Genomic DNA, 20,218 nt, shown 5'->3' with positions numbered 1-20,218 from the left:
GTTACCAATTCTTAGAAACACAAACTTAGATACAACGTTGAAATAAATTAAGATTCTGGGTGCTTACAAGATTTTAACAAAAGGGTAAAGAATATATCATACATCCCTTTTTTTGTCCTTTCTATATGAGTGGTGTCGATCCTCCTATGGCTTTGTTTTGGTCTTTTCCACATTCTTTGGACTGAGAAGGGCGAAAATAATTAATACACAATGGGGGTGATTCTGGTTGGTTTGCAAATCCATGTGGACTGCAGGTGGGGCAGATCTAACATGTGCAGGCAGTTACATTTAGGTGAGTTATTTTGTTTCTGTGTAGGGTAAATACTGGAAGCTTTAAGGCCCCCATACATTAGGCCGACTTGTCCTAAGGACAAGTCGGACCCAATTCTCCTCCGAGCCGCCCGGCAGCTCCACGGGAGGCTCACATACAATTTAGGACTCGATGTGCCATTTTTTACATGTGATAAATCGCATGCGATTTATCACATGTAACAAAAAATAACAACGGGGAGCTGCAGGGCGGTGAGGAGCAGTGGGGGCAGGCGGCGGCGGCTCTCAAATGAGTGGCCGGCTGGGGAGGAAGCAGTGGGGTCGCAGTGTTAATCAGATCAGTGCTGGGGTGGTGCGGCGGTGACCAGATCATCAGTGTCCACTGTCCAGCACTGCAGCGGGCGGGCACTCATTTAAGAGCTGCCCGCCCGCTGCAGGAGGTCGGACGTGATCGTACATGCTGCACATCCAACCTCCTGATCCACGCATCGGATCAAATGTCAAACACATGGGATTTTGGGCCGATTTCACGCGATTTATCAGCCCAAGTGCTCAAATCGTGTGGCATCGTTCCAAAATCGCATAGTGTATGGGGCCTTTAGTCTTAGTTACACTGCCATTCAGATTTCCGTTTGAACACATCCCACCCAAATGTAACTCTCTGCACATGTTACATCTGCCCCACCTGCAGTGCACATGGTTTTGTCCATTAAAGAAGAAGTTTGGTTTTGCAAACCAACCAGAATCACCCTTAATATGTGTAATAAAGTCTGAATTGGCTAGTAGGTGTCGGTATACCTAAACTCACACTTTTTCGCATTGTTCCCATATAAAGGTTTCTTTGTATTCAATTCACTAAATATAGGGCAAATGCCACCAGACCTTTAAGCGATCTATCAATGTACCCTACTCACAGCTGAAACCGGAATTAACCAGGCACAAAACTGTTTCTTTAGGTGCCCACACACTCGAACGATTTTTGGGCCGATTTCCAATAAATCGGCCGATATATCGTCCGATGTTTACCGATAATCGGTCGAAAATCGGCCGATTTTTGTCCGATGCGCGCTCCCGTGGATCTTTAGCTGAATCTTCTGATCTTACGTGCTGCACAAAAGATCAGAAGATTTAACAAAAGATCCATAGGAACGCACAGGGGATCTTAAAAAAAATCTTTGGTAAAGATGTGCGCTTGCCTGAAATCTTTTGTCCAGGACGGAAAAAAGATTTCAAGGCTAATTTATGCGAACATCTTACGATCGCAGATCTTTCTAGTGTGTGGGCACCTTAATGTACACTGCTGCACTATGTACCCTCCTCGCACTGCAAGAGGATGATGTGAGGTATATAAATGTTTCTTTCATATATCCATTTTGGATTCAAAACTTTCCACATTTCTTCAAAACAAATATCCACAGGATTCATAATTACTGTATATACAGGTGTGAAGATCAATATTTACATAAACAAGTCCAATAAAAAGATACAATTGATTAAACATCAATAAATAAGTTCTCTCATGGTCCAGAGGGACATAACTGCATAGTTAATTAAAAATTGGCTGTCCACACCCCTGAATTGGTTGACACATTTCAGCCTATTGACCTTTATCAAGACACAAAGTGTGGCAAGCTAGATATTTAAATTACGTAACAGCCAATCACAAAACGCAAAGGAAGTTACCTCATTAAATGTCTCTTCATTATACTTTATAATCTGATTTATTTTTATATAAGTTATAGTTACTCATTCTTACAACCAATATAAACCATAAGATGTACAATACGTCTCAAAATACCTTGAATTTCTGCATATTTTATACATAAACCTAGGGAAACCTGGCAGGAATATAAGCCAAAATTGTCAGTGCTTGTCACTGCCCATAAATATGCTTTATTATTTATTTATTTATTTAGTTTCTTATACTGCTTTCACATTGCAGAAATGGGTAATGACACGATATTCTTAAATGGGACTTTAAACCGGGTCTGAGCCTTGAGACCTTTCACATTGCAGGTGAAAACCGTTTTAAAAATCATTTAATAGCATTCAAACATTCAACCCGTTTAACCCCCAAGGGACACGTTTCAAGCCATTGAAATAGAGCTGTTCAAACTGCCCAAAAAACGGCTTTAAAACGTGTAGGACTCTGCTTTTTAACCGTGTTGAAATACCGGTTAACTTTAACCGGTAAATCAACTCTGGCACTTTCACATTGCAGCCTTAAACGTTTTAAAATGGAAAAAAAACGGCAATATACCGTTTTAAAAGTGCGATGTGAAAGGGGAATTATATAGGGCAGCAGATTCCTTTGCGCTTTACAATAGTAGACAGTGATAAAACAAACTGGGTAACAACAGACAGACTTGGATGTAGGAGAGCCCTGCTGCAACCCTACAATCTATAGATTTATGTGGCAATGGGTTAAAACAAGGACTATCCTATAAACATTGAATCCTCTGCTAAAAGTCAAGGAACCAAAGTTTGCAATGAGATTCCTACAATGTCCCTCCTTTTCCTGGAAGTAATGTGGATTGGAAACTGGAAGTTGAGACTAGGCCATTTTGAAAACTGGCAGATATGCACTTCAATAGTTCTGGTCTCCACGTGTCCTCCACCACATCACTTCCGGCAGTGCCCTGTCACATAGAGTCCACCATTTACAAAACCCTTTTGCACAACATTTAGGGGGGTATTCAATGTCAGGGGCACGGCTGTCGAGTAAGCTCGACAGCCGTGCCCCTGTCCCATTCTCGCTTTGCTCGACTTCAGCTCGGCGGTCGGGAGTCAATGTCCCGAGCGGCGAGAAAGGGGCGTGGCCGCGAGTTGAGGGCGGAAAAAGACGAGCTCCGCCCGGGAACTCGCCAATTTCCGACTTTTCTCGGCACAATGAGCCCAACAGCTTGTGATGGGGGGGGGGGGGGGGGGAGACAGCATTGAATAGGGCCCCGCAGTCATCTCCCCCGTCGGGAGATGGCTGCCGGAGCACACCAAACACCGGAGCACACCAAACATTGAATACCCCCCTTAAAGAGAATATTTGAACACATCAGTCCCTGCCCCAGTGGAGCTTAAGACAATCTATATACCCTACCACACCTACACACACACATACATAGGGTTCATTTTGTTGGGAGCCAGTTCACCTACCAGTATATTTTTGGATTGTGGGAGGAAACTGGAGTACCCGGAGTGAACCCACGCAAGGACAGGGAGAATATACAAACGCCACACAGGGCCATGGTGGGAATCAAACCTATGAACTCAGTGCTGTGAGGCAGTAATGCTAAGCATTACACCATCCATGCTGCCCATATTCTCGATGCGGATCTGCCCCAATTACACAAAAACAAAGTAACTGTACTAGGTTTTCATCTGCACTTTCCCAATGCTCCAAGGGGGTTATTCTGGTTCACTCCTTCTGGCAAATTCCTTCTTAGATGGACAAATCCATGTGCACTGCAGGTGGGGTAGGTGTTACTTGTGCAGAAATAGTTAGATATGGGTGGGGTTTTACTTCAAAGTGAGATCTATATTGCAGGGTAAAAATAAAGCAGCCAGTATTTTCCCTGCACAGAAGCAAATGAACTCACCCAATTCTAATTCTCTCTGCACATGTTACATCTGCCCCACCTGCAGTGCACATGGTTTTGTTGATCTAAGAAGGAATTTGCCAGAAGGAGTGAACCAGAATAACCCCCAAGTGCCAAAGGACAATAGCAGAAACCATTTTGTGGGGGGGGGGGGGGGGGGGGGGGGGTTTGGAGGGCAATTGGGGTATTTTATTAAAGCATATTTTACATCTCTATATTTATTATATAATAAATCAGGTTGCTATTGAGCTGCACAAGATAACTTACTTTATTTACCAATCCAAGGGTAAGGAAACATGCTGTTTAATAATATAACATACACATGCAATGTACACTTCAGAAACAATATGTAAGCATAGATAAGTTCAGAAAACTTCAGAAACTATATATAAAGAACAGGAACATCTGAAACTACATAAATCCACCTGTTTCTTTAGATGCAAGTCACTCTGTGTACTGGAATTACTCTGAGCAATGATGATTGGGAGGGAGAAGGGCAGTCTGACGCAAGAACATTCAGCTGGAATAAAGAACACATTAACAGTATTTGCAATATTAAACCCTTTGAGTGCCAACTTTGCTGTGAGAGATGTGCAAAATATCCACTAAAAATGCCAGGGTAGGAGTCAAGGAATATAAATCACTTTAGTTATTGCCGGCAAATGATCTGAAGTTAATTAGTTGAAGTTTTATAAAACATTGCGCCAAAAAACAACAACAACAAAAAAATGTTGTTGTGAGTGATACCGGCATTTTTAGCGAATATTTTGCATATCTCTCACAGCAACGTTGGCACTCAAAGGGTTAAGTATATACTGTGCTCTCAACTTCTTTCCACATTTGAGTCCCGTGAATGCCTCTCCCCTCAAGGTGCGTACACACGGGGCAATATGATCGCTAGCAATATATTGCTCAGCAATCATATTGCCCCGTGTCCCGTTTTTTAAACACTGCTGGGTGAAGAGGCAGGGGATGTCGCTGGTCGGAGGAGCATGCTCCTCTGACCAGCGACCATTCAGGGGCTGAAAACGGGAGCGCGCACCCAGCGATTTATCGCTGGTGCACACTCCAATCACTGGCAATATGGTCGCTCAGCGACATATTCCCAGCGATTTCAGCCCCTATCGCCCCCGTGTGTACACAGCATTAGACACACGGGGGAGATATATTGCTAGCAATATATTGCTGAGCAATACACTGTAGGTACTCTTTACCTAGCACGGCGCCCACGATTTTGATCGTGGGCATCGCAGGTAAAAAAATCGCGGGCATTGAATGCACTAAAAATCGTGTGCGACGCGACCGACGCGATGCCCGCGATTTCCCATAGGGAACAATGTTAAATGTCTCAATTGACCCGATTTTCCTGTTCAATGCCTCAATTGACCCGATTTTTCCATAGGAAACAATGTTAAATGGCCCACAGAGGCCAAATAGCCACCCTGAAGTGTGAAATGGCCCCCACAATTGTTAACGCCACCCCACGATCAACGTGAACCCGAAGCGTGGCGAGCGCAGCGGTACGCGTCCTCCGACCTTTTCATACCCCCACTATCCACGTCGGCGTGGAGTTGAGAATAGAATAGTGTGGCGAGCGCAGCGAGCCACCGAGCCCGAAGCGTGGCGAGCCCCGCGGATACCTTCACAGGTAAACGCGTCCCTTTGCGGGCTTCTCAGGTATCCGCGTCCGCTCGCCACGCTTCGGGCTCGGTGGCTCGCTGCGCTCGCCACACTATTCTATTCTCAACTCCATGCTGACGTGGATAGTGGGGGTATGAAAAGGTCGTAGGACGCGTACCGCCGCCCCTCGCGGGCTCGCTGCGCTTGCCACGCTTCGGGTTCACGTTGATCGTGGGGTGGCGTTAACAATTGTGGGGGCCATTTCACACTTCAGGGTGCCTATTTGGCCTCTGTGGGCCATTTAACATTGTTTCCTATGGAAAAATTGGGTCAATTGAGGCATTGAACAGGAAAATCGGGTCAATTGAGACATTTAACATTGTTCCCTATGGGAAATCGCAGGCATCGCGTCGGTCGCGTCGCACCCGATTTTTTAGTGCATTCAATGGCCGCCATGGGCGCCGTGCTAAGTAAAGAGTACCGCAATATATTGCTCAGTGTCTCCTTTTCATCAGCAACCAGAGATGGTCGCTGATAAAAGGGAACCTCTGCCGGGCGGTGCTGCAGAGGTAATCAGCTGGTCGCAGGAGCCAGCGATTAGAATGGGGCTGCAAACGGGAGCGCGCACCCGGCGATTTATTGCCGGGGCACACTCCCATCACTGGCAATATGGTGTCCAGCGACCATATTCCCAGCGATTTCAGCCCCTATCGCCCCCGTGTGTACACAGCTTTACTCTATATATTAACAAAACCTTTACTCATTCTCACAACTAAAACTTTCAATTTGTCCTTCCCCTTATCTACCTATCTTTATTCCAAACCATGAAATGAATGATGACTGATTTTTCTCTTTTGCATTTTCACATCTGCACCTTCATTCCAAAGATCCTCACACAGAATCCATTTGAAGCTACTTGCTGTTACCATAAGAGCCTTCATGAACACTTACTCCGCATACAGTTAATCTCTGACATTGGTCATATTCACCCTCTCATACTTAGATCTGCCCCTGAAATTACCCTGGTCTCCTATCTCTTGCAATCATACCTCCAGGACCTCTCAAGGGTTTCTACACTCTTATTATAATCAGTATCTCTAACCAACAATTAATCTTTCAAGCTCTCTCCCCGAACCCACCTCACTATAGACCAGTGGTTTCCAAACTGTGTACTGTGGCACCCTGGGGTGCCTCAGAGCACTTACAGTAGTGCCTTGGGTTGGTGGTAGGGGACCAATTAAAATTATTTTTGGTCTATGTAATAGGCAAACCCAGTGCTTGTGGCATTCATTTGTAAATTATGTGGACAAGCAGAAGTGAATCCTGTCCCTCACCACATAGCTGAACCTAAGGGTCACATATGAACCCAATTTACTTAATTTAATATTGTTTTCTAAATTAAATCGATAAACTTTTGGCCTAAGGGGGCCATGAAAAACGTTCTGATACTCTAGAGTGCCATGATTCGAAAAAGTTTGGGGACAACTGCTACAGACTATACTGCACCTCCTGTGTACTACCAGCTACCAACCTGACACTCTACTTCCTTGTCTCAATATAACAAGGGCCACCAAGAGGGTTCATGAACCATTGTGCAGCTGCTTTTTCTTGGTCCACCTTTCTGCAACAGCTATTTGTACATTCAGTGGTGCACCATGGTAATTAGCTTCAGTAAAAGTAGTTATTGCGTGTATATTTTGTGGGGTGGAGTATTACCTCACAGAACAATAAAAAGCTATTGCACTGCACAGTCACTCCACTGCATACATTATCTGCACCACCTTATTCCAGTTCCACTGCACCTAGCACTTGGTGGCCCTGAGCAATACCCTATTCCTGTAGATTGCAAAATGTTACAAGTAGTGCCCACTTTACACTTTGTGGTATGTCTGTAATCTTATATGCCCTTGTTCTGCTTTTATGTAGTTAGCATTTTCTGTGATTTGTTACACTAACCCAACCTGGGGCTGCCATCTGATATTTTTGAGCCCAGTCAAAATTTGGCAGTTAAAATAATAAGGTTGCATTTTATATAAATGTCGGGCTATAGGAACCAATCCCTTCTTTGAATGACACCAAGTGCAGGATATGTGGTAAGCCCTATTCAAGTTGTGCAAAGTGATAAGTATCTTCCTAAACTATTTGGTTGGTATTTGAATCTGGTAGAAAAAAGGAAGAATAGTGGGTATTAAGGAATTGTTCTCCTGGTCACTCTATCACGCTTTATTTTAACTGCCTTCCAGAAGTGCCACCAGTGAATATGCTGCTTATTTACCAATGCCACTGCATTACCTGTACTACGTCATATGCTGTACAATTTTTTCCCATTTCTCTATTTGTCAATTTGACATCTGTATATTTACCCAATGAGTGAGGTGTTATTAACCCTACACAAATCTCTAGTAAATATAATACAGGAACTCATAGTTGGGAACAGAATGGTTTATATAAACATGTTACATACAATATGGAAAACATTAAATTACTATAGGCAGTAATAAAAAAAAAACACTTACTTATGTTCTTGATCTCTGTAATCCTGGCATTTTGGGTGTAAATGAAAGCTGTAGAAACAACTGTCCTTACTCATGGTGCCATAATTCAATTATACATTTATCACATAAATATATCATTTGGGCCTGATTCTGAATCAGACGCAATGCCAGTATTCATAAATAATGGTCAATATTTTTCATTTGCGCATGCAAGTAGCTAACATTGGAGATTTTGCACCTAGGTTGGGGCAGGAGCAAGTTTCAATGGTAATAGCCTAAAGAAGCACCAGGCGAGATTGTCACATCTAAAGATGCACAAATGAATGTCCCAGTAATTGCACATTCAGATGTAGTAGACCTGTATGCCAGGGGAAGGGCACTAGCATAAAATTGTAGATGCGACTATGTTAAAAACGCTAAAGCAGTCACCGCAGCATCCCGCTCACTATCGGCCCCTTTATGCATAGGCTAAAAAACGGGAACATATTTTTTTTATGGAAAATGTATCATACTTGGAAAGGTGCACAATTTTATGTATATGATGTTTGGTTTCTATATCCTTAAATTGTCAAATATGGAATAATATTGGTTTATTTGACATATGCTTTTATCTTTCTGGATTATTAGAGCATGATGCTTAATATCCACCTCCAACAAGCAGCAGTGTTATGTCTACACAATACTTTCCACACAATCATTCTGGCATATGTACAGCACAGGAGAAAAACACAGAAAAGGATCTTAAAGGGGCCTAAAGGTCGTCATCTACGGAAACAGAGACAACAAATGCTATCAGAATGATGAAAGCAATCTGATATTTATGTTTTCCACAGTTTGTATTCCACAACCATTTTTAGCTGTTATTTTTGGTTAAATATATGTACAAAAGACTAACTATCCCTCACCTCTGAAGTGAAGTACTGCCAGTGAGAACTACAGGCCCCTAAACAAACCAAATTGCTCCTTAACCATTCAACAGACCGAATTACTCCTTAACAGAAAGTGAAAGCAAAATGATTTTTTTCAATCTTGCTGGATATGGAGAGAGGGAGACAGAGATTGGAGGAAGGAGCAGATATTGACCAAGCCGTCATTGGCTATTAAATAGTACTTAATTCATACTTGCCTACCTGACCTTCTCCATGTACTTCCCTGGTAATGTATGATTGCTGTCACCTGTGGTGAAACACCTTTACCTAGCTCCCCACAGGTGATGGCAATCATACATTACCAGGGAAGTCCAGGACCAGAGCATTTTCTACCTCATGGAGAGGGTCAGGTGGGCAAGTATCTCTTATATATTTAGCCAGATCTGTCATTCATCCCCTGTGTAGCTAACGCTCCCGCCCAGGATACACAAAACACCCCCCCCGGGAAAAGTGTTCGGTACTTGTGTAGTTTCACGGCGCCAGCATGGCGCCGTGCTACTTCCGGGTTCTACGCTCGCCACAAACTATGTTAAAAAAAGTAACTTAACTCCATGCCAACATGGATAGTTCATACCTCCACTATCCATGTTGGCATGGAGTTGATTTTAAATAGCGTAGCGAGCCCCGCAAGGGGACTCAGACACACGGCGCCATACTGGCGCCGTGAAACTACACAAGTACCAAGTGTTCTATGTGTATAACGTTCTACACATCCCACCCCCTTGGCATTACCTCCCCCTGCCCAGCCAGGGCTACAGTACACACCCACCATCCACCATTACTCCACAGCCACCATCCACCATTACTCCCGCATCCCCCCCTCTGCCAGCAAACCACCCCGACCCCCCTCCCGCGATTCGCAGCCCCCCCCGCAACCCCCCCTTCCCCTATTCGCGGGACCCCGCGCCCCACCTCTCGCGATTCGCGGCACCCCCGCGACCCCCCCTCCCCCCATTCACGGGACCCCCCGCGACCACCCCTCCACAATTCGCGGGACCCCTGCGACCCCCCCTCCCGCGGTTTGCGGCACCCCCATTTGCGCGACCCCCCTCCCCCCATTTGCGGGCCCCCCCTCCCGAGATTCGCGGGACCGCCGCAACACCTCCCCTCCCGCGATTTGCAGACCCAAGCCACCCCCCACGATTTGCGGACCCCCCTCCCGCTATTCACAGCACCCCCGCGGACACCCTCCTGCGATTCGTGGCACCCCCATTCACGGCACCACCGCACCCCCTCCCGCAATTCGCTGGGCCCCCTCCTGTGCTTCGCAAACCCCCGCTCCCTCCCGCGATTCACGGCACCCCCCTCCTGCGATTTACGCTCCCCCACGATTGTAGCCCCCCGCGCCCCCCCCCCCCCCGCAATTCGCGCCCCCCACCCCCCTGGAATTTTCGGACCCCCTCCCGCGATTCACGGCACCCCTCGTAACCCCTCCTGCGATTTTGCGAAACCCCTCCAGTGATTCATGGAACCCCACAGCATCTCCGGCGCTCCCTCCCGCGATTCGCGACCCCCCGTGGCACCCCCCCCCCCCCCCGTGAATCACGGCACCCGCCCTCCCCCAATTCGCGGGACCCCCGTGACCCCCCCTCCCGCGATTCGCAGGAACCCCGCGCCCCCCACTCCCGCGATCTGCGTGACCCCCCTCCAGCGATTCACGGCGCCCCCCTGGACTTAAGAGGGCTTAATGTATGATTACCATCACCTGTGTTGAACAGGGTAAGTGATAGGAAAGGTGATGGCAATCAATAATTAACAGAAACAGAGCATTATGTCCCTCCTGGAATGGGTCATGTTGGGAGGTATACAATCACCAAGTAAAGGAGAGTGTCTTCTTATTATCTACAGCAGTGGTTCCCAACCCTGGTCCTCAAGTACCCCCAACAGTGCACGTTTTCCAGGTCTCCACAAAGAAATACAAGTGACATAATTAGCTCCACCTGTGGATCTTTTAAAATGTGTTTGAATAATGAGTGCACCTTGAGGACCAGGGTTGGGAACCACTGAACTACAGTACCAATTCAGTATACAGCATAGTTGTTCCAGTGGTCAGTATACCTGGGTTTGAATCTCGGACAGAGATTGCATTTACTTTTCTTCTGCATGACAACTGTTTTCATCAGACCAGCCAGTCTCACATATATTCCTTCAATCACCCACACAGACCTACTAACTCTTGGTTCACTAGCCCCATACTCACTAGATGAGAATGTAAAATATATCGCTCAGAGGGGCCATTCTGAGTGATACGTTTTCCATTCTTGTATGAACACTGCTAACGATATGCGCTCCCCACGTCGTTAATGCCCCCCTTACTGCTGAACATGCAGGTCAATTTTGGTGATATAGCCAATAACCTTGCATGTTCAGTAGGTCCCGGTGACATCACTGAACGATATAGTTCACAGCTGTCGTTCAGTGTGTGCCTGACAGGTTAGAGGGAAACACTGCCGATATAGCTCAAAGAGCATATTGACTTGTGTGTGGGCATACCTCCCAACATGACCCATACCAGGAGGGACACAATGCTCTGCTTCTGGACTTCCCTCTTAATGTATGATTGCCATCACCTGTTTTTGAACAGGTTAACTAATAAGAAAGGCACTTCACCACAGGTGATGGCCATCCTAAATAAAGAGGGAAGTCCAGGAGCAGAGCAGAGTGTCCCTCCTGGAGAGGGTCATGTTGGGAGGTATGGTGTGGGGCATAACAAAGCAAGCATGACAGTATGGTGGCACTATGTAAAAAGGAAGAGTGTACTTATTTTATGTATGTGTTCCATAACATAGTATATATTAGGGCAGGGGTGGGCAACTATTTGGGTTGTGGGGCCACTAAACACTTCCAGTAAATATTCAGGGGCCGCACAAGCACACACGCAAAGAGGCGCAGTGGGGCCCCTACCTACACAACCATGTGTATGTATGTGTGTATAATTTTATATATATATATATATATAAATATATATATATAGTAGATCTGGGGTCGGCACTCCTTATAACTTTAGATAACTGTGCCGGTGCCTTCACAATAAATGTAGATTTGTATCCAACCAGGGTGCAGCACTCATAGCAAAAATAACTCACACGATGCACAAGCCTTAGTGATCAACGTTTCAATTTCTTTATCAAATTGTCATCAGGATAACATTTTGTCATGATGACAATTTGATAAAGAATTTGAAACGTTAATCACTAAGGCTTGTGCATCGTGTGAGTTATTTTTGCCATGAGTGCCGCACCCTGGTTGGATATATATATATATATACACACATGGGGGGGGGGGGGAGAGCCAGCTCCTGCGCCCCTGTGGAGCTGGGTTGCCCCCCCCCCCCGCACCCGCTGGTGCTGCAGAGGCTTATTTACGCCACTGCCGACAGCCCATTCGCCAGCCAGCCCATCCTCCCGGCTCCCGCCCATCCTGTACACAGTAGCCAATGGCCGGCTCTGTGTACAGGCAAGTCAATGAGGGATTAGTGACTGTCATGGCCAGCGCACGGGCAGCGGCACTGCAGCAGCAGCATGTCAGATGATTATCAGGGTGCCGGGTGCATAGTACCCAATAAAACAAAACATTCACACAATAAAAACAAAAATGGAATGTACGGTAAAATAAAGGTGTTTTGTTTGTTTTTGTTGCACTGTACCTTCATGCCTCAACAACAATACATACAAAAATGGCATAATCATACATGTTCAAAATCTCTGACTCACAGACTAGGATCATTTTTAGATCTGAATTAGTGAATTGAGTGTTAATAACATGTCAGATTTCCTCAATACCTCAGGCATTGGTAGGACCCCCAAATTGTCGCAAATATCTGCAGATGTATAGGACATATGTGCCTACTTTTTAAAACTAGTTTCAGGGAGATTATAGTTGGTAGTAGAATTTTGCACAGCACCCCATTGAGGGGGCGTGTCATGCTCCACCCAAAGGGCGTGCCTAGTTCCATATATGGAGAGATTGTGAAAATAGATTGTGAACGTGGCACCTAGAAGCGTGGGTGTGTACTGCTACATCTGAGAGGAAACTTTTAAAATGACTTAAGGGGAATACACACATAGAGATAATCAATTTTGCTAAGTGATTTAGGGTAGGCGATTTTCTGGTGTCCAGATCGCCCATTGAGAGCACATACACATGCAGAGATTTGAGCTAAGCAATTTTGCATAAGCAAAAAAAGGCAGGGTAGTGGTTCAGAATGAGAGATCTCTATCACTGTCTCTCATCCTGTACACACCTAGAGATTTGCAGTCACTTGCTTATTAATTTGACTAGATTTGACTGCATGCACTGACTTAGCAGGAAATAATTAATCACTCGGGGCATACACACAGAGAGATCTGCATGCCTCCCAACATGACCCTCTCCAGGAGGGACACAATGCTCTGCTCCTGCACTTCAGTCTTAATGTATAATTGCCATCACCTGTGTTAAAACACCTTTCTTATTAGTAAACCTGTTGAAAACAGGTGTTGGCAATCATACATTAAGAGGAAAGTCCAATTGCTTAGATAAATTTGTTATATTTCCACTGTATCAGTGGTGTCAAACTCATGGCTCTCCTGCCACAGTTTTAGCAATCTGTTAAATACAATCTGTGGCAGGGCATGCTGGAATGTGTAGTTCCACAACAGCTGGAGGGTCACGAGTTTGACACCACTGCACTATATGGAAGCAAATGCTGATTTTTCATTTTGTTCATATACATTTCCATGTTTTTGTTCCCACCAGACAGATTGGACAGATAAATCTTTAGGTGTATACCCAGCCTTATTAGTATGCCTTGAGGATCCAGGTTGGATGCCTGATATAGGCATAATCTCTGTTCTGCTAACAATGATCATATGATTGGGTGATTGGACAAACTTGTGCCAAATTATACATTTCTAGGATATCCATTTGTAGTTGCCATGACATAGTTTGCTATATTTATTTGCTGCTCTTTAGTCATTAGCAGCATAGGAAAAAAATAAAGTTATATCTGTGAGCAGATGATTGTGAAAAATTGGGTCACATAGAGAAAGTTTACAAGAGCCAAAGCCTGCGGGGAAAGATTCATTACCATCAGTTATCCGGCCCAGGGAATGAGCAGGCAGATAAATAAGAATGCTATGCAGCTGCTGTATCTTGAATGCCCATAGGGTGTATAATTGCAGATAAAAAGCTAGTCAACGCAGTAGCGCACGCAGGGGGGGTTTCTGAGTACCCAGAAACCCCCCTAGAAGTCTAAGGGACCTAGGCTGAAAGCTGAGGGTCCCCTCTTTCCATGGGTACAAGAATTTTAAAAATCAGCCCTTGGGAACCGGAGATATCTGACTTCAAAGCAGTGGTCCCCATCCAAGACTGTTAATTGCTCTTCCCAGTCAGATATTTCAGGTTCTATCTGACTTAGAGTTTTTCTGCGAGTATATTCCAAAAGATGAGACTCTCCCCCTTTGGTAGACACTAGTAGCTTGTCTCTACTCTTCCCAGAACCAGAGATATCAGCCTTCCAGCAGCTGGTTACTGCTCCAGCTCCACACACCTGGTATGTAGTTTTATATACTTTTTGGCGGATTGCTCTGCCTCCTGAAATCTGATCCCCTAGTCCCCAGTACCATTTGGTAGGTGGAATTCTCTAGTTTTTAATTCCATTAAAATCTAAGAAATCTATTTATGGGAACTGGAGATATCTGCAGTCAAGCAAGCTGTCCCCCCACCAGAAAATTATGAATAATAAGCCCACTCCACTATACACCCCTCCTCTGCATATTAAACATCCTCTACCACCCTGGAAGTTATGTATCAGGGCCCCTTCATTCAGCCCAATGCCCCCTTCTCCCACCATCTGTGCAGTAAAGGGGTAATTAGTGGAAATTACTGATCCAGGCCCTACATGCTGAGCGGTAGATATAATACCCCCTACCACCCGCGGGACATCAAAGCTTTCCCCACCCCTACCGCTGGAGGATCGGTAGGGGCCCCAATACATTGCTATGCCCAGGGGTCTACACTGATGTTAATGCCCCTGTATGTATATATTTATATATATATATATATACAGACGGCGCCGGCCTTATGCTTGCTGGCGCATCGCCAGCAGCATGCTGCTGGCGATGCGCCAGCAACACGGCGCGCCATCTGACTGAGACGCGCGTGCGTCCCCCACGCACGCGCGTCTCAGTATCCGGGCGGCCGGCCGGCGAGGCGGACGCAATACTGTCCGCCTCCCGCTCGAGGGGGGCTGGGGGGACCCGAGGAGGCTGTGGGGGGGTGCGGGCGCCCGGTGTGGGCACCGGGCGACCGTCGGAAGGGGACGGCAGCACCGTCGGAAGGGGACGCGCGCGCACCTCGTGCGCGCGCGTCCCCTTCCGACACACAGATGGCGCGGGAGCAGGGAATGGCGATGGCGTCGCCATCGCCATCCCCTGCAAAGATGAGCCCGGCCCCATCTGTATATATGTATGTACATGTGTATATATATATATATATATATATATATATATATATTTTATTATTATTATTATTTATATACATTTGGTCTATCTATAATACTTTAACTGACCCGGCATATACTGGGTCACCTAAGTGTCCATCTCCGTGCTTTGCTCCGCCCCTCTGGAAACCCCCTTCTGAAAATCCTGCGTTTGCCACTGAACAGTATCCAAAGGAACAGAGAAATGACTGGGTATTGAAATAGAAACTGACCTTGAATTTATAAATCCTTTCAACTCAAGTATCTTAAATCAGGAACACCCAAATCCAGTCCTCAAGAGCTACCAACAGTTTACATTTTCCAAACCACCTAGCTGGTGCACAGATGCATTCATTACTGGTACACACACAAAGATGTATCTGTCCAATCTGTCTGGTGAGCACAAAAATCTGGAAATGTATGAGAGATAATGACAATCGAACTATTTCTCCCAAACACTGGAAATGGCAAAAAAGGTTTGTTAGATCTCATTTTTATAAATCAAATTACTTTAACCAATTTGTCTGAATTACTCGTTTGTTTTCCAGCATTTGGAAGCAAATGGTTGAGTCTCATCATAGGCGCCGAAACCGTGGGTGCTTCGGGGCCCGAGCACCCATGGAAAGTGAGGAGCACCCACGGCACGGGCCACGGCAGTGGGGTTCCAGCAGAGGATATACCATCAGCAGCGGGGGTCCCTGCGGCGGATGGAAACTAGTAGCGGTATTGATTCCCTTCCCTTCAGTGACCTGGCAATATTGACAGTTCGCTGACTTCATGCGTGGGCGGAGCTGACATACCTCCCAACATGACCCATGCCAGGAGGGACAAACTACTCTGCTGCTGGACTTTCCTTATAATGTATAATTGCCATCACCTGTTTTTGAACAGGTTAACCAACCCTAGCCCTCGAGAGCTACCAACAGTTCACATTTTCCAGGCAACCTAGCTGCTGCACAGCTGCACTCATTAATCACTGGCACATTTTAAAAGATCCACAGGTGGAGCTAATTAGCTCACTTGTGATTCTGTGAGGAGACCTGCAAAACATGCACTGTTGGTAGCTCTCGAGGACTAGGGTTGGCTACCCCAGGGTTAACTAATAAGAAAAGTTTTTCTCCACAGGTGATGGCAATCACAATTAAGAGGGAAGTCCAGGAGCAGAGCAGTGTGTCCCTCCTGGAGAGGGTCATGTTGGGAGGTATGTCAGCTCCGCCCACGCATGAAGTCAGCGAACTGTCAATATTGCCAGGTCACTGAAGGGAAGGGAATGCATACCTCCCAACATTTGATTTTGTCTATCAGATTGATTTAACCAATTTGTGTAAATGACCATTGTCTGTTTTCCAGCATTTGGGAGAAAATTTTCAATTGTTCTTTGCTCCCATACATTTATAGGTTTTTTTTCCCACTTGATAGATTGGACAGACAAATCTGTAGGTGTGTACCTAGCTTAACAGTCTACATATAAATGATAACCATGGTTGAGCACAGTTTAACACTGGTTAATACATCTTCCCTAAAAGAGAGATCCTCGTGTAATACCTACAAAAATTCTGTGTTATTTTTTTAAACTGCTGAGAGTTCCTATTAAATGTTATAGATTCAAATAACAGCTGGGAGTGTCCCCTGTAACTCTGATGTACAATGAGCATTTCTGAATAGGCCCTTTAGTGTATATCCAGCAGCGTCTATTGAAGTCATTCTGACAACAGAAACAGAATGACCAATATTATACATGTTATGTATTCTTCAAGCCAAGGGGAAGAAGTTCATCTTCAACAACCCGAATGCAGGATACAAAAGGGAGAACTTGTGGCCATTTGAAATAACATATTGCTGAAAGTTATTCAATTGCTTTAACTGCATCAAACGAAGTATGGTCTGCTATCACTAATATGATTTGCAGATCCCAAAATTTGTGCACGTCATCACACGCAGATATTTATCATAATGCTGCTTAATCATTTCTTTACATCAAAACTTAGTAGTAAAGGTCCTTTACAGTTCCAAGATGGAATCAGAAGAATTCTGATAATTAGCTTTAATCTGTTTTATTCAAAAGCTGCTTTTGACCTTTTTGGTGGCTGAGAGACAATGTCTAGGTTGACTGTCAACAGGTCGACACCAAAAGGTTGGCCTGCACAAAGTGGAAATTGTTAAAAGGCCAACACAAGCAAAAAGTCAACCTGAGTTTTTAGGGATTTTTTTTTTTTACTTTATCATACTTTACCATCCATGTGGACTTTGATTGGGAATGGTAAAGTATGCCAAGCACAGTGAGGCTCCTGGCCCGAAACGTGCTCCGATATGGGCATTGACACAAAAAATGTTTAGCATTGACACAAAAAACTCATGTTTAGCTTTTGTATGTGTCAACCTTTTGTCAATGTCTACCTTGTGCATGTTGACTTTCTGGTGTCAACCTTATGACTGTCAACCTAGACATTTTCTATGAGCAGGTCATAGGCACAACAGTATTTTCAAACATTTGGCTTGAATATGAAGTATAATTTAAATAAGAACATTTTTCCAGATACCTTTACATACATGAATCATATCATAATGGCAAACAACACACTTTGGAGTAATTTTACTACAGCTTTCAAAAATTAAAAGAGAGTTTCCCATAGCAACCTATAAGATTCTGTCTGTCATTTTCTATGATGCAATAGAGCATGGGTCTTCAAACTGTGGCCCTCCCAGATGTTGTGGAACTACATGTCCCAGCATGCCCTGACAGTTTTGGCATGCTCTTATAGGAAAAAATGTGGCAATGCATGTTGGAACATGTAGTTTCACAACATCTGGAGGGCCACAGTTTGAAGACCCATGCAATAGAGAAAGGATAGATAGAATCTGATTGGTTGCTATGGACAACATCACCTCTTTCTATTTTTAGAATCATTAGTAAATATACCCCCTAGTGTACACTGATATTTTCTATTCTTTATAAAGCCCAGGTTATGTTTTCCTGTAGTCCTTGCCTTGAGGACTGTATGTACGATATGAATGCACAAACGACATGCAAACATTGCTGTAAAACATGCAGTACACTACCTGGATGGCCCTGAGGCGGTCAGTGTTTGTACTTGGGGTAATGCAGGATTCCCTTGTTGTAGCTAAAAACAAACACAAATAATATGACATGTTTTCTATTCTTGCAAAATACAATTGGCTAATGCAAATATGCCCAAATTTGCAGCCATAAAATGCATTGACTAATAAAGCTATACAGTACACAAGATGTGTGCAGGTCTGTACTATTAGCACAGATGCCCAATTTACTCCAGACCTACAGTATGTATATTTATACCCATGTCTTTAACCATTTGTTCTGTTTGGGAACTATGCATTGGCTATTAGACTTCAGTAATACTTTCAATATCAGAGGTGCATTTCTGACTGTGCAGACATGCCCTTAATGCACTCTCTATGTTAAAACACAGCCTTCCTTGTTTGGATGTCAGCATTACCAATATCAACCCTGGCATTCCCATACCTCCCAACAGTCCCAATTTTAGCGGGACAGTCCCGATTATTAGGGCCTGTCCCGATGTCCCACCCGTGGCCGGCAGTGTCACGCGGTGAGGGGGGCTGTTGGGAGTCCCCGTCGCCTGCTAAGCATCGGGGAATAAACGCAGGGGGCATGGCTAGAGGCTCACAGAACCTCTGGGTCATGCCCCCATAGCGTCAAAATGGGGGCGTGGCCTCGTGGGTGAGCTGCGAGTATAGGCCATGCCGCCGAAATTAGGCCACGTCCCCGAAAATTCGGCACGCCTACGGCGCGCATCAACTACGTCCCAACTCCAGCACCCTGAAAGTTGGGAGGTATGCATTCCAACTACAACCAGAGATGTAGCTGGAATTCCGAAGTATGCCAGAGATGTTGGAGGGGAGGGTGTTTAGGCACTGGGGTGTGGGTTTAGGCTGCAGGGCAAGGAGGGATTCCTGGCGGAATTCCCTCCAATTGGATGCTGGCGCCAGTATTCAGAATAACTGCATCTAAACCGCTGTATGTGTTGCTCATGTACCATCTTTCTAGGCATAAGCATGCTTGGGGACGAATTCGCAGATCAGGTTTGTGGTCTGTGTATGCTCAATATCCGTTTTGTGCATGTGCAGAACAGATTCTGCAATACTGCTCACAGTACCCCTTAGTCATCCCTGTTTGTAATCATACAAGGCCCATAGCCTGCGTTGCCGGGTGCAGACTTCCTGGACCCAGCAGAGGGATTCCAATTCAGTTACCTTTAGCTAATGCAGACTGACCAAGGGCTGCATACTGAGCCAAAGCCCAATGGTGAACCAATGCTTCGTTCTAGAATACAGCATCTTACAGGTGCAAGTAGGAGGTGTCTATCTCATACGGATATCTCCTGCTGCATTTGCATTTAATTTGCATGCTATTGCACAGAAGCCTCCCTGCCCATAGTCTGCAGCCGTGCTTTCCTTTTACCTGAGCTTGCTCTTAAAGTGCTACTATCAGTACGAGCTTGTGTCTGGCTTCCAGAAATGTTAGACCTCTCGCCAGCATAAGAAATATGTAGGTTGGATGTTGGTTGTGAAGGTAGGCTGTGAAAAGAATACAATAAGATTGTACACTGAAAATGTGCAAAAAAATCAAAAAATATACTGTATATAAAATACAAAGTACAAAATACAAAGTACACCAAACCTGCCCATGTAGCACTATCAGTCATTGGCTGAAAACTATCAATGTAGCCAACATCTTCATGATTACATCCTCCAACAGTTACTACCCACTCAAAAAGTGAGGAGTAACTAGTAGTTTTGTAGTATTTTTAAGAACCACAATATACAATAATAATTGTATGGCCTACTTTTGTA

General features: G+C 45.0%; 1 protein-coding gene across 3 annotated transcripts in view; it reads right to left on the bottom strand.

Moving 5' to 3' along the window:
- RNF212B (ring finger protein 212B) overlaps positions 1-20,218 on the bottom strand; it is a 116,125-nt gene that overhangs the window by 1,654 nt on the left and 94,253 nt on the right. For 2 of the 3 annotated variants that reach the window (XM_083188343.1, XM_083188329.1), the window contains exons 13-16: positions 19,827-19,942; positions 18,428-18,489; positions 8,000-8,047; positions 4,122-4,383 (exon numbers count right to left, since the gene is read on the bottom strand). In XM_083188343.1, coding sequence (XP_083044469.1) covers positions 8,000-8,047; positions 18,428-18,489; positions 19,827-19,942 — 226 coding nt within the window. In that variant the 3' untranslated portion in view covers positions 4,122-4,383. Of the gene's footprint in view, positions 1-4,121; positions 4,384-7,999; positions 8,048-18,427; positions 18,490-19,826; positions 19,943-20,218 lie in introns of those variants that run through there. The other variant, XR_014474967.1, reaches the window with a different exon arrangement.

Source organism: Crinia signifera, chromosome 1, assembly GCF_055691185.1.
Source record: "Crinia signifera chromosome 1, ASM5569118v1, whole genome shotgun sequence".
Classification (NCBI taxonomy): Eukaryota; Metazoa; Chordata; class Amphibia; order Anura; family Myobatrachidae; genus Crinia; species Crinia signifera.
This window is presented reverse-complemented; position numbering and strand designations above follow the sequence as displayed.